Here is a 14,227-nt window from a genome sequence, read left to right on the forward strand (position 1 = left end):
CTCAATGAGAAAATTACTGTCCAGCAGAAGGTCAGCAACTCTCTCCAGCAACGATCAGAATGGCCAGCCCAAATGGCTGCAGCGTTTATACTAGTGCTGTCCCCTTTAAATAGCGCCCCCCGAGTCCGAGAAGGGCCTGGGAATGCTCCATCCAACTGTCACTAATAGTGCCAGGCGAAAAGGTTGCGGGCGCCACCGAATATCCAGTCCGGGGCGCCAAAAAGGCGTTGCACACTGAAACGACGTCATGATCTGCCTGCACCCGCGGGCGAGCGAAACGAGTTAGCGCCGGCGCTAAAAGGATACTCAATATGGGAGGTGGTGCTATATTCACTGCGCCTGCCCGAAAATTGGGTAACGCCCCAATTCTCGGGCTCTTTAGGCGCTAATCGCTGGCGCTACCAACCGAATTTCTAGGCCTCTGTCTACAATGCACAGTGCTTTGTTTGATTTGACAATAAAGATGGGATTAAGGTTTAATTTCTGGTAAAATACCAACAATTTCTTCTATCCCCAACTTTTAGCAATTATTAGTGTAGCATGAGATTTAAAGTATCTGGTCATCTGAAACAGGACTCACAAGTAATTTGTTTCTTTTCTTGTAGCTCATGGCTCTGGATCATAGGTAAGTCTTGAGATTTCTTCAGTGGACCATTGTACAGAAACATTTTTTCTGTAGAAAAGTTCAGAATTATAGATCTATACAGTATCAATTAATTAAGCATAATTTAACAAAATATTTACTACAGCCTGCTTTGCTCAGCCCTGAAGTGAAAGCCCATGAGATATGATTTCTGTCGGACTATTTCATGTATAATAATACACATCATTCGACAGAAAGTGAGGGAGAGAGAAAGTGAGGGAGAGAGAAAGTGAGGGAGAGAGAAAGTGAGGGAGAGAGAGAGTGAGGGAGAGAGAAAGTGAGGGAGAGAGAAAGTGAGGGAGAGAGAAAGTGAGGGAGAGAGGGAGAGAGAAAGTGAGGGAGAGAGAAAGTGAGGGAGAGAGAAAGTGAGGGAGAGAGAAAGTGAGGGAGAGAGAAAGTGAGGGAGAGAGAAAGTGAAGGAGAGAGAAAGTGAGGGAGAGAGAAAGTGAAGGAGAGAGAAAGTGAGGGAGAGAGAGAAAGTGAGGGAGAGAGAAAGTGAGGGAGAGAGAAAGTGAAGGAGAGAGAAAGTGAGGGAGAGAGAAAGTGAGGGAGAGAGAAAGTGAAGGAGAGAGAAAGTGAAGGAGAGAGAAAGTGAGGGAGAGAGAGAAAGTGAGGGAGAGAGAAAGTGAGGGAGAGAGAGAAAGTGAGGGAGAGAGAAAGGGAGGGAGAGAGAAAGTGAAGGAGAGAGAAAGTGAGGGAGAGAGAGAAAGTGAGGGAGAGAGAAAGGGAGAGAGAAAGTGAGGGAGAGAGAAAGTGAGGGAGAGAGAAAGTGAGGGAGAGAGAAAGTGAGGGAGAGAGAGAAAGTGAGGGAGAGAGAAAGGGAGAGAGAAAGTGAGGGAGAGAGAAAGTGAGGGAGAGAGAAAGTGAGGGAGAGAGAAAGTGAGGGAGAGAGAAAGTGAGGGAGAGAGAGAAAGTGAGGGAGAGAGAAAGTGAGGGAGAGAGAAAGTGAGGGAGAGAGAAAGTGAGGGAGAGAGAAAGTGAGGGAGAGAGAAAGTGAGGGAGAGAGAGAAAGTGAAGGAGAGAGAAAGTGAGGGAGAGAGAAAGTGAGGGAGAGAGAAAGTGAGGGAGAGAGAAAGTGAGGGAGAGAGAAAGTGAGGGAGAGAGAAAGTGAAGGAGAGAGAAAGTGAGGGAGAGAGAAAGTGAGGGAGAGAGAAAGTGAGGGAGAGAGAAAGTGAGGGAGAGAGAAAGTGAGGGAGAGAGAAAGTGAGGGAGAGAGAAAGTGAGGGAGAGAGAAAGTGAGGAGAGAGAAAGTGAAGGAGAGAGAAAGTGAGGGAGAGAGAAAGTGAGGGAGAGAGAAAGTGAGGGAGAGAGAAAGTGAGGGAGAGAGAGAAAGTGAAGGAGAGAGAAAGTGAGGGAGAGAGAAAGTGAGGAGAGAGAAAGTGAGGGAGAGAGAGAAAGTGAGGGAGAGAGAAAGTGAGGGAGAGAGAAAGTGAAGGAGAGAGAAAGTGAAGGAGAGAGAAAGTGAGGGAGAGAGAAAGTGAGGGAGAGAGAAAGTGAGGGAGAGAGAAAGTGAGGAGAGAGAAAGTGAGGGAGAGAGAAAGTGAGGGAGAGAGAAAGTGAGGGAGAGAGAAAGTGAGGGAGAGAGAAAGTGAGGGAGAGAGAAAGTGAAGGAGAGAGAAAGTGAAGGAGAGAGAAAGTGAGGGAGAGAGAAGTGAAGGAGAGAGAAAGTGAGGAGAGAGAAAGTGAGGGAGAGAGAAAGTGAGGGAGAGAGAAAGTGAGGGAGAGAGAAAGTGAGGAGGAGAAGTGAAGGAGAGAGAAGTGAGGGAGAGAGAAAGTGAGGGAGAGAGAAAGTGAGGGAGAGAGAAGTGAGGGAGAGAGAAAGTGAGGGAGAGAGAAAGTGAGGGAGAGAGAAGTGAGGGAGAGAGAAGTGAGGGAGAGAGAAAGTGAGGGAGAGAGAAAGTGAAGGAGAGAGAAAGTGAAGGAGAGAGATGTGAGGGAGAGAGAAGTGAGGGAGAGAGAAAGTGAGGGAGAGAGAAAGTGAGGGAGAGAGAAAGTGAGGGAGAGAAAGTGAAGGAGAGAGAAAGTGAGGGAGAGAGAAAGTGAGGGAGAGAGAAAGTGAAGGAGAGAGAAAGTGAGGAGAGAGAAAGTGAGGGAGAGAGAAAGTGAGGGAGAGAGAAAGTGAGGGAGAGAGAAGTGAGGGAGAGAGAAGTGAGGGAGAGAAGTGAAGAGAGAGAAGTGAAGGAGAGAGAAAGTGAGGGAGAGAGAAGTGAAGGAGAGAGAAAGTGAGGGAGAGAGAAAGTGAGGGAGAGAGAAAGTGAGGGAGAGAAAGTGAGGGAGAGAGAGAAGTGAAGGAGAGAGAAGTGAGGGAGAGAGAAAGTGAGGGAGAGAGAAAGTGAGGGAGAGAGAAAGTGAGGGAGAGAGAAAGTGAGGGAGAGAGAAAGTGAGGGAGAGAGAAGTGAGGGAGGGAAGTGAGGGAGAGAGAAGTGAGGGAGGAGAAAGTGAAGGAGAGAGAAGTGAAGGAGAGAGAAAGTGAGGGAGAGAGAAAGTGAGGGGAGAGAAAGTGAGGGAGAGAGAAGTGAAGGAGAGAGAAGTGAGGAGAGAGAAAGTGAGGGAGAGAGAAAGTGAGGGAGAGAGAAAGTGAGGGAGAGAGAAGTGAAGGAGAGAGAAAGTGAGGGAGAGAGAAAGTGAGGGAGAGAGAAAGTGAGGGAGAGAGAAGTGAAGAGAGAGAAGTGAGGGAGAGAGAAGTGAGGGAGAGAGAAAGTGAAGGAGAGAGAAAGTGAGGGAGAGAGAAAGTGAGGGAGAGAGAAAGTGAGGGAGAGAGAAAGTGAAGGAGAGAGAAAGTGAAGGAGAGGAAAGTGAGGGAGAGAGAAAGTGAGGAGAGAGAAAGTGAGGGAGAGAGAAAGTGAGGGAGAGAGAAGTGAGGGAGAGAGAAGTGAAGGAGAGAGAAGTGAGGGAGAGAGAAAGTGAGGGAGAGAGAAGTGAGGGAGAGAGAAAGTGAGGGAGAGAGAAAGTGAGGGAGAGAGAAGTGAGGAGAGAGAAGATGAGGGAGAGAGAAGTGAGGGAGAGAGAAAGTGAGGGAGAGAGAAAGTGAGGGAGAGAGAAAGTGAAGGAGTGAGAAGTGTGTGGAGAGAGAAAGTGAAGGAGAGAGAAAGTGAGGGAGAGAGAAAGTGAGGAGAGAGAAAGTGAGGGAGAGAGAAAGTGAGGGAGAGAGAAAGTGAGGGAGAGAGAAGTGAGGGAGAGAGAAAGTGAGGAGAGAGAGTGAGGGAGAGAGAGAAAGTGAAGGAGAGAGAAAGTGAGGGAGAGAGAAAGTGAGGGAGAGAGAAAGTGAGGGAGAGAGAGAAGTGAGGAGAGAGAAAGTGAGGGAGAGAGAAAGTGAGGAGAGAGAAGTGAGGGAGAGAGAAGTGAGGGAGAGAGAAGTGAGGGAGAGAGAAAGTGAGGGAGAGAGAAGTGAGGGAGAGAGAAGTGAGGGAGAGAGAAAGTGAGGGAGAGAGAAAGTGAAGGAGAGAGAAGTGAAGGAGAGAGAAAGTGAGGGAGAGAGAAGTGAGGGAGAGTGAAGTGAGGGAGAGAGAGTGATGGAGTGAGAAAGTGAGGGAGAGAGAAGTGAGGGAGAGAAAGTGAGGGGAGAGAAGTGAGGGAGAGAGAAAGTGAAGGAGAGAGAAAGTGAGGGAGAGAGAAGTGAGGGAGAGAGAAAGTGAGGGAGAGAGAAAGTGAAGGAGAGAGAAAGTGAGGGAGAGAGAAGTGAGGGAGTGAGAAAGTGAGGGAGAGAGAAGTGAGGGAGTGAGAAAGTGGGGAGGAAGTGAGGGAGAGAGAAAGTGAGGGAGAGAGAAGTGAGGGAGAGAGAAAGTGAGGGAGAGAGAAAGCAAGAGACAAAACCAGATCACCACAGAAGAGGATCTGGTTTTAAATGGAACAAGAGGTACTAAGTCTTTTTACTAATACCATAGATGTAAATAAGAAACATGATTGTTATCCATTCTGCAGCTATACAATGCCAAAAGACTATATGGTATAATCTTTGAAACCAAATTTTGAAATCTGCTGTTATTTTAAGCTTAACACAGCTAAAGCTGTGAAACTGTAGTGCTAAACTAACTTACATCATATCAATTTAAACCCAGCTGAGGATGTATCACAATTCCAAAACCAAGTTATTGTATTATTTGCATGCTCACTCTGCTAACCATGTTATTTTCCTTGTGTAAAGTGAAGAAAATAAAGTAGTATTAGACATATAACTGTGTTGCCATTCATTTTGTGATCGTTGGTCAGCCGGGACTTAAACCACACTTTAGTCCAGCTGTTAGCTGAATATCTTTAAAATTCATGTTATTTGGGGCTGGTTTAATGTAAGATAATTAAAAGCAAACCAAATACGTCATATATTAAAGAATAGGTATACAATAGTAAATTCTGATAGATATATCTCCTACATTAGTTGTGGACATCATAACATTAAAATTTTTCAGCTAAACATACCCGGCGCAAAATTGGGATCAATAGCACCCGTTGTTTGGGTGCAACGGGTGCCGTTGGGTGTCAAAATGGCGTCCGATGCGTGCGTGCGCGCGCACTTGTGGGGCAAATCACGCTGGATGCCATATTGGTGAGGGTGTTCGCGTGCACACAATTAACGTCCGCCGGAATTATGCAGAGCAGGCCGATCATGACGTCAATCAGTGTGCAACGCTGATTTGACGCCACTGGCATCATATTGGAGCTCAGCTGAACACGCGTTCAGCAGCAGTTAGGACCCCCCACCAGTGCCATTTAAAGGGATCACCAACTACTTACAGGTTAATTGCTGGTTGATTTCTTCTGGCTGTTGCTACGATTCTACAAGTTCTTTGGTGCTTTCTACATTTATTTCAAGTTGCAAAAGTCTACAGGGAGTGGTGTGACAAGTGCTGAACAGCTTTTTGCTGACTTTAAGGCTTCTGCACAAACCACTTGCTGCCAGACATGGGTGGACTCTTAGGCATTCCCCTTGGAATACAGCACAACTTGAAGAATGACCAGAGACCACGCAGAGCAGGAAGAGGGAGGAGGAGGAGGAGGGGGAGAATGGCTCTCAGCAGGAGGCCATATCCACCCAGGGTGTTCAGGGAGCAATTCTCTTACCTGAAGCACAGTGAGGAACAATGTGCGAAATATCTGCGCTTCAGTAAGGATGTCCTCACTGAAATCTGTCACCTGCTGCAGCCACAACTGCAACCTCAGAGCAGGGCGAGGACCGCATTGCCAGAGACAAGCAGGTGGAGCGAGCACATGACTCGCTAGGATTGCAGGCTTCCCCGTGGTGCAGGCTGCCATTGACTGCACGCACATCGCTTTGCAGGCGCCGCATGTCAACTCTGCCCTATTCCAGAACCGAAAGGGATTCTCCCTGAACATCCAGCTGGCGTGTGACCATAGGCAGCGCATCATGCAGGACAATGCCTGGTATCATGGCAGCAGTCATGATGCCTTCATTCTGCGGCAGTTTGCTGTGCCAGCTGCATTTGAGCCACCATGACAAACCAAAGGCTGGCTACTGGGCGACCAGGGCTATCCGGTGACCATATGGTTCACAACTCCAGTGTACAACCCATGAACGCGTGCGCAGCATGCATACAATAAAAGCCATGCTGCCACACAAACTGCGATAGGGCAGACCATTGTCGTGCTGAAATGTTTCTGCTACCTGGACTGTTCTGGAGGAGCCCTACAGTATGCGGCAGAGTAGGTGTCAAGGTTTATGGTGGCCTGCAGCATGCTACACAACCTCACCATCAGGAGGGTACAGCCCTTGCCACCAGCTAAACAAGGAGGAGGAAGGTAGGAGGCAACATAGACAGCCCCTTTCTGCCCAGGCAGTCCATGAAGAACTCATCCGATTGTGATACCAGTAACCACAAATGCCCAGGCAGTCCATGAAGAACTCATCCGATTGTGATACCAGTAACCACAAACCCAATTCCACATTCACCAACAGTCCTACACCCTACCTTCCCTCTATCACTGACCATCACAGCATCTGCGTGGCCACAATGCAAAAATAAAAGCCACCACAAAATAAACATTCCAAACCAAATTTATAAATTAAATCATGCGATATTGCATACAAAAGTCAACTAATCACCCTTGTGCATTCCCTTAGTACCTTTGGCTGTCCTAGTACTCCTATGCAGTGCTACCCCAGTATTTGCAGCATGGCTGGTGGAAGGCTGCTGACTTTCAGTGGGGGAGACTGCAGATGGCCTTGGAGGACGACCTCGAGCAGCTCTGGACCTAGAAGGCCCAGCTGTGGACAGCACCATCTCGGCATGAGCGGCAGCAGTCTGGGCTGGCTGGCTGAGAGGCAACAGCAAGGCACTGGTGGAGTGGTGGGGTGGGAGGGTGAATGCTGTCTTCCTGAGAGAGGACAGCAGGTTTGTGCTCCATAGAGCCACTGCCACTCCCCCAGGGCGGCGCCTCAGCAATCCTAGTAATCTGTTGGAGGACAGATTGCTGGACTGCTGCGACACCCTGCAACCCACAGCCATGATGGCAGCAGTCTGAGCTTCCACTGGTAATGGAAGTTGAGACATCGGCCATCAGATGCTGCATCATGGTTGGGTTCACAAGTGTGTGAGCGGAGTTGGCCACCACTTCCATGCTGAAAAGGACGTGCTCCAAGCTCTGCACAAAGCCCTGTGCCAAGTTGGTGCCGGACTCCTCCAGGCTCCTTGACATTGACCGCAAGCTTTCTGGCAGACTTCCCAATGCACCAAGCCTTTTATTGTGCATACCTATCAGCCTTCTTCTGTAGCCTGCTCCATTAAAGTCCTCATCGGAGTCCCTCCGGCGAGCTGGCACCCCTGCGCTATCCTTGCCCCCGTTCTGGCTGCAGATCACTCGTGCCCGGTGTCTCACCACGAACAGATCCCGCCTCTATGCTATCCTCTAAATTACGCGCAGTGTCAGTATCTGGGCTGATGGCTGGAAGTGTGAATTCGAGTGACTGTGTGCCTTCATCATTACTGTCTTCTTTCTGTTCCTCCACTGCCTGGCCAGGTTGAACTTCTTGGGTATCTGAAAGGAGAAAGGCACAAGGGTAAGATTATGGTAAAGAGAGGGGGGAAAGTAAGAGGTGCATGCTTACATCATCTGCTGCTTGTAAATCAGAAGAGATTGTGGGATGAGGGGGAAGTGGGATGTGAGGAGGAGGATTAGGTATGAGGATTCTGTCATCTTCTAAGGTTTCAGCCCTGCCACTGGCCACGGCCTCCGCAATGGTCGTTCCACTAATGGCCAGCACCATCTCCTCCATGGGGGTTAGGACATGCAGATGCGCCTGTCCCCCGCTGGTTAGCTCCTGCTGCCTCCAGTTATGCACCAACTTGTCCTGCAAGAGAGAGGGAAGTGTATCAGTGAGTGTCGTGCAATGTGTTTGGGTGATGTGGCTGTCATGGATGAATAGCTGGCAGTGTGTGCAAGCTGTGAGATGTGGGCCTGAGGCTTGCAGCAGTGCTAAGTGCATGAGGGTGAAGTGAAGCTATGAATGTGAGGTATGAGTCGTGCTTGATAGAGATTGTTGGTAGGTGAGTGATGGGGGTGTGGTGCATTGACCAGTGACTGAGGTTAGTGGTGCAGCTGATAGGATATGGCATTTGAAGATGCATTCACTAACCATGACCACTTGTGTGAGATCAGTGAACTTCTTGATTCACTGCATCCAGGTCATCGGGGCTTGACTCCTGCAATTGACCTCCATGGCTATCTGCTCCAACTGTCTTCTGAGCGTGTGACTGGAGGGCCTCCTGTGGATACAGGAGTTCTCTCCTACTTTCCACCTCCTCCCCCAAGGCCTTCAGTGCAGCGTCCGGAAACCTTGGAGCCCGCTCTCCCCCATGTTGGACAATTCTTCACCATTTCCCAGACAATGTTCCTGCTAAGGTGCGAGGTCGCACACAGCCCACTCACCAGTTGCTGCCATTGGAAGAGATACCACACATGCATGGCCGCGCAGCAAATTTAAAGGGCCAGCACAGGAAAGAAAATAAGGGAACATTGTTCCCAGGTCAAAATCTCTTCAACCACAACTCCAGCCACAATGCAGCTCCCTTTTAAGAGGTGCAGGCTAGCTTTAAGCAGTACAGGCTAGCTTTAACTGGTGCTAGCCTCTCAAAATATTGGCCCCCTGCTGATGCGTCCAGCCAATGAACAGCACTGTTCGTGCTGGCTGGATGCAGAGATCATTTAAATGAGAAGGCAGCACAAAAAGTTGGTGTGCTGCCTGCATTGCAATCATTGGGCGCAGGTTAATCGCGCATCACGATCCCCGCGCCCATTTTCAGGAGCTATTGAATTTAGTCCCCACCTACTCTTAATGTGTGCTTGGGCCCAAAATTTAAATTTTCAATTCTAACAGAGGCTCAGATCCAAGATGCATATTAATCATTCCTACATTGTGAATCTCTGATGAGGAACATGTGTGCTAAATACCTGATAGGAGGCATATCAAATAATGAAAGGGCTGGATTATGGACAGCTTGATAGATTATTTCAGTTTGACAGATTGGGCCAGACCAGGAGTCATGCATTTAAACAATGCAGGAGTATGACTAGGCTCGATGTTAGGTGGTCCTTTTCTCAGCGAGTAGTGAACTTTCGGAATATGTTGCTGGCTTGTGTGAGGTGTGGCAACTCTCAGCATGTCTTCAGAAAGGAAGCTGGACTGGTTCTTGGCTTGGGCAGAGATCAGATTTTATAAAAAGCATGTGATGTAACAGTTCACATAAGCATGGTCAATATGATTGCCTGAAAGGGTTAGAGAGGCATTTTCCAGATTTATTTTCCCTTTTAAGCCCTGGTTTTTTTTTTTGCCTCTCTCCGGGTTATTAATTGGCTGCTGGGTGGTAGGAAGAGTCAAGTCATGATGCGCCAGGCATCTTTAATGAAGGTCAGGCTTGATGGGCTGGCTGCTCTTTTCCCGCTCGTCATTTCCGTATGTTTGTAAATGGGTAGAATTTACATTGTACTTCCCCTCACCTTTAAAATGTTATTTTTCTCCTCCTCTAAAGGTTCTCCCATGCTACCTTCCAGGGGACAGGCAGACAATCATCTCTAGGGCCTGTCAGTTTTGTCTGTTATTAGTTGGGTCTCCAGAGAAGCCTGTGATGACTCTCCCATCTTTTTTTCTCCTGCTTTGTATAGAAGCTCCTCTCTTCTGCTTAACACATTTAATAATTGCAGATTTGCTATTAAGAACTCACCGTGTGGGCAGTGGATTGGCACAAGAGAGACTAGGGGAACAAAGTAATAGCTTGGAGATATGAACCAGCCTGAAAATGTGGTAATGCCCTCAGAGAAAAGATGAATAAAATGTACCCTAGCCTAGATTAGATGGTTTAGCTTCAGCATTTCATCAGGTGTGTTACAGATAATCCACAATATGCACCAGGCATGTGTTGACTCTCTGCACATTATCAAAAGGGAATAAGCTCTTTTGATTTAAAAAATGACTTAAAAATAATCCTAGTTGCAATTCAGAACTGTTAAGATCAGAGAAATGTTAGGAATGACATATGATCATCAACTGATTTGATACTCGTTTATTTTTCGAATGATATACAGTGGCAGGTCTGATCACATTTAAATGGGTTTATAATCTATGCTACTCGTGCTAATCATAAATGCAGAACTGCAGGTTGATTCTTTCCAGTATTATTATACACCCTATATTGATGCACCTCCTTCTGAAAGTAAACACAGATCCATATCAATACAGTCCACTCCTCTTAATTCAATCATCTAATTTGAAATATCTGTTAATTCAAATATTTTCCAGCATAAAATACACCCTGTGCTGTTGTATTTATATTGCTTAATTTGAATTACTGGATAATTCAAATCGTTTGAGTAAAAAATGACTTCAAAGTAACAGGAGTAGAGTGTACAATTATGTCTTGCTTCTAGAGCACATAAGAAATTGTAGCCACAGGCAGCACATCTCAACAAGCGCCACAACTCTAAAGTGATAGAGGTCTATAGGGCAAAAAATTGTGATTGGCTCAAAGAACCACAACCTGTAAGTTGAGTATACTGATTAACTCAATATCCCATTGGGTAAATGCCAAGCATTCAAAAAACATTCAATAGACAGACAGGAAAGCTTTTAATCAGCAACGAGCAAGGACCACAAAAACTTATTTTTTATACTCAGTAATTTGAAACCTTGAAACAAGTTAAACTGTTCAATTCACACTTATTTCCTTTTTTGTTCAAGTCAATATACACATCTAACAATAATATTTAACATATTAAAAAAATCAGAAAAAAATCAGTGGCTGCAGGAGGTTCATGCAAACCTCATTACAGCCTTTAATTTTATACATTTAAGGTGTATTTTCATTGCCCCACAATTTCCAACACACTGCCTCAATGGCGCAGTGTCACCACTGTGACAGGCACACAACACACTCCTGCACGTGCAGGAATTTTTCATAGTTCTGTTGGATTTTCACTTTTTAACCATACCATTCAATATAGATTGGCAACAGCACCCTCTGACTAGCATGGGTCCTTCCTTTGGGAATTTTCCTTGCCACTGGGGAGATGGAATATAAAGAGGAGAATTTTCAGCCAAGATCAGAGACAGGTGCACTTGTATCACAGGAGGGCTCAGGTGGGCCCCTGCGTGCCCAGGGAGGTGTATATATAGATCTCACAACAGGTTCCTAAACATTCAGAGAAGCTGTGTCTTCACCACTTACTTTTCACCAATGAGGAAATAGCGGAACTTTGCTGACCCTGCAATGGGATTTCCAAACCTCTCCTGCAACTGGCCCGGCTCTGCCCATAGTGGTGAATAGTCAGGACTGCCATGGACTTTTATGCCATTGACTCCTTTCAGGGTACCACTGGTGACACTGTCGGAGGTGCCATCTTTCAGATGAGACGTTAAACTGAGGCCCCATCGGCTCTCTCAGTTGGAGGTAGAAGATCCCATGGTACTATTTTGAAGAGGAGATGGGGCATTATCCCTGGTGTCCTGCCCAATATTTATCCCTCAATCACTAAAAAACAAGATTATCTGGTCATTATCACATTGCTGTTTGAGAGAGCTTGCTGTGCGCAAATTGGCTGCCATGTTTCCTACATTACAACAGTGACTACACTTCAAAAAGTACTTCATTGGCTGTAAAGTGCTTTTGGAAGTCCGGTGGTCATGAAAGGTGTTATATAAATGCAAGTCTTTCTTTCTTTCTATACAGCAGGTAAATAAAGCATGGTCTGCCAAGACCAACAACTTCATAACTTCCCCTATGGATGAAGAACATCAACAGGCTCTTCACTTTTTCAGAGTAGCTAACCTCTCAAAAGTGAAAGGCCTCATGGATGCAACCTGTGTGGTCAAATGGGCTCCTTTCATCAATGCTATTGCTTTTATGAACAGGAAGAAGGATTCAATTCCATCAGTGTACAAGTTGTGTATGGCCATAGGAACTGCATCATGCAGGTGGATGCAGGTACTCTGCAATTTGCCAGATGCATTCATTCTATCCATTCTAAAGTTTCACCCTTATTTCAGGATCATTCTACCCTAGAAGAATGGATCCTGGGGTGAGCAGCGATACCCTCTGGAGACCTGGCTGGTGAGACCACACACAATCCTAGAACTGCAGCTAAAAGAAAATATAATGAGGCACATGCTTCTCTATAAAGATTTAAATGAAACACGCAATTAGGAGGGTTCTGAAGGGACTGAAGAAGTAACAGCAATGACACCGATTATCAGGATTTGCCATCTATACTGGAGCAGCAATATGACTAGCAGATCCACCATGGAGAAAAAATGCTTTTAAAATTTGGAAACCTCCAGCACAAAAATGTCTATAGTATATTCCCCTTTAACTGTCACACTAACCCCAGACAACATCATGGCCCCAACCTGCACCTCACCGAGCATGAATGCAAATCCAGTCAGGTGTTCAAGCAGAAAAATCTAATCACGCAAAGGAACTCCCAGCACCAATCTCAAGTGCAAACTTTCACAATTTATTTATGAAAAATATAGATGCTTCTTGTGGTTTAGTGTTCCCACCCCCCACCCCCGTCCCCATGCTACACCTTGGTTGCAGTGCATGGTGAAGGTATTTATTAACTAGCCTCGTGGTCCTTCTATGTGCTATGTAGAGAATGAAGAAAGTGAGGGGTAGGTGCTTCTTGTGGTTTAGTGTTTTTCCCCGATGCTACACCTTGGTTGCAGTGCATGGTGAAGGTATATACTAACTAGCCTCGTGGTCCTTCTATGTGCTATGAAGAAAGTGAGGTGGTAGGCTGCTGGCTTTCCTCGAGGCCTTCCTGAGATGGGAATGTCTCATTACCTCCGTGTGGCAGAATAATACGCAATACACTGGGTATAATTAACGGGTCTTTGACGGCGCCCCTTCGCTTCGGGAGTGGGTGTGTCAGGGATGCTCCATGTCCGGTCAGTTATATGTCATCTGCGTGGAGCCTTTCCTGCGCCTCTTGCGGGAGAGGTTGACGGGACTGCCTCTGCAACGGCCGGCCGTGGAGGTCGTCCTCTCGGCTTACGCCGATGATGTGCTCCTCATGATCACGAATCCAGTCGACTTGCGGAGGATGCGAGAATACCAGCAGATTTACTCGGACACATCCTCCGCCAAGATCAAATGGGAGAAATGTTCCGGACTCCTGGTGGGTCAGTGGCGGGTGGACTCCCTGCCGGAGGAGCTCAGGCCCTTCGCCTGGAGCACCACGCACGTCCTCTACTTGGGAGTCTACCTTAGCCCTGCCGGCGAACTGGCAAGAGTTGGAGGCCAAAGTCACCGCTCGCCTAGGGCGCTGGACAGGACTGCTCCGAGTGCTGTCCTACAGGGGTCGAGCGCTGGTCGTAAACTAGCTGGTGGCTGCCATGTTGTGGTACCAGTTGGTCACTTTGATCCCTCCCCCTGCGTTTGTCGCCAAGATGCAGAAGAAGCTCATCGACTTCTTCTGGGACAAAAGGAAACACTGGGTCTCTGCTGCGGTTCTGAGTCTCCCGCTTAGGGAGGGCGGTCAGGCGCTGTGGTGTGCCTTCGCACCCAGGCTGCGACTTTCCATCCTCAGACCCTGCAGAGATACCTGTACATCAAGAATCCTCCTAGATGGTGTGTGCTGGTGACATATTTCTTCCACCAGCTGCATGGCCTCAATTACGACACACAGCTCCTGTTAGTGAAACTGTGTGGTACACATGCCTGCCTGCGAGAGCTGCCTGTCTTCTACCAGGAACTGCTATGGGTCTGGAACAACATTGCCTCCAGGCGGAGTTCTCCCCCATCAGGAGTGGCGGCTGTCCTTCAGGAGCCGCTACTCAGGAATCTGCACCTCCACGACCGCGGGTTCGGGTGGCTGGCGGAGGGCAGGGCTGTGCCTGGCAAGGTGACTAGAGTCGGGGACCTGCTCGATGGCGGAGGAGCAGGCTAGATGGCGCCAGTCAAGCTGGTGCAGCGCCTGTCCTGGGCCAACGTCCGGCTCGTGGCCAAAGCCATCGAGTCACTGAAAGTGGCACTGGGCCCTGACTCCACTAGGTGTATCGAGGAGGCTCAAGCACATGGGGCAATCCCGTCCGAATGGACCCTCTTTGCTGTGAACCAAAACTGGTGAATGAACGCTGCC

The 14,227-nt window shown here is 47.7% G+C and overlaps 1 protein-coding gene across 1 annotated transcript in view; it reads right to left on the reverse strand.

The window, feature by feature from the left end:
- Positions 1 to 14,227, reverse strand: part of LOC147111668 (uncharacterized) — a 53,161-nt gene that overhangs the window by 33,462 nt on the left and 5,472 nt on the right. Inside the window, exon 2 of the mRNA XM_085998769.1 lies at positions 581 to 673. Coding sequence (XP_085854895.1) covers positions 581 to 673 — 93 coding nt within the window. The remainder of the gene's footprint in view (positions 1 to 580; positions 674 to 14,227) is intronic.

This window comes from Somniosus microcephalus, chromosome 10, assembly GCF_052327205.1.
Source record: "Somniosus microcephalus isolate GS21.2 chromosome 10, FLI_Smic_1.0, whole genome shotgun sequence".
NCBI lineage: Eukaryota > Metazoa > Chordata > Chondrichthyes > Squaliformes > Somniosidae > Somniosus > Somniosus microcephalus.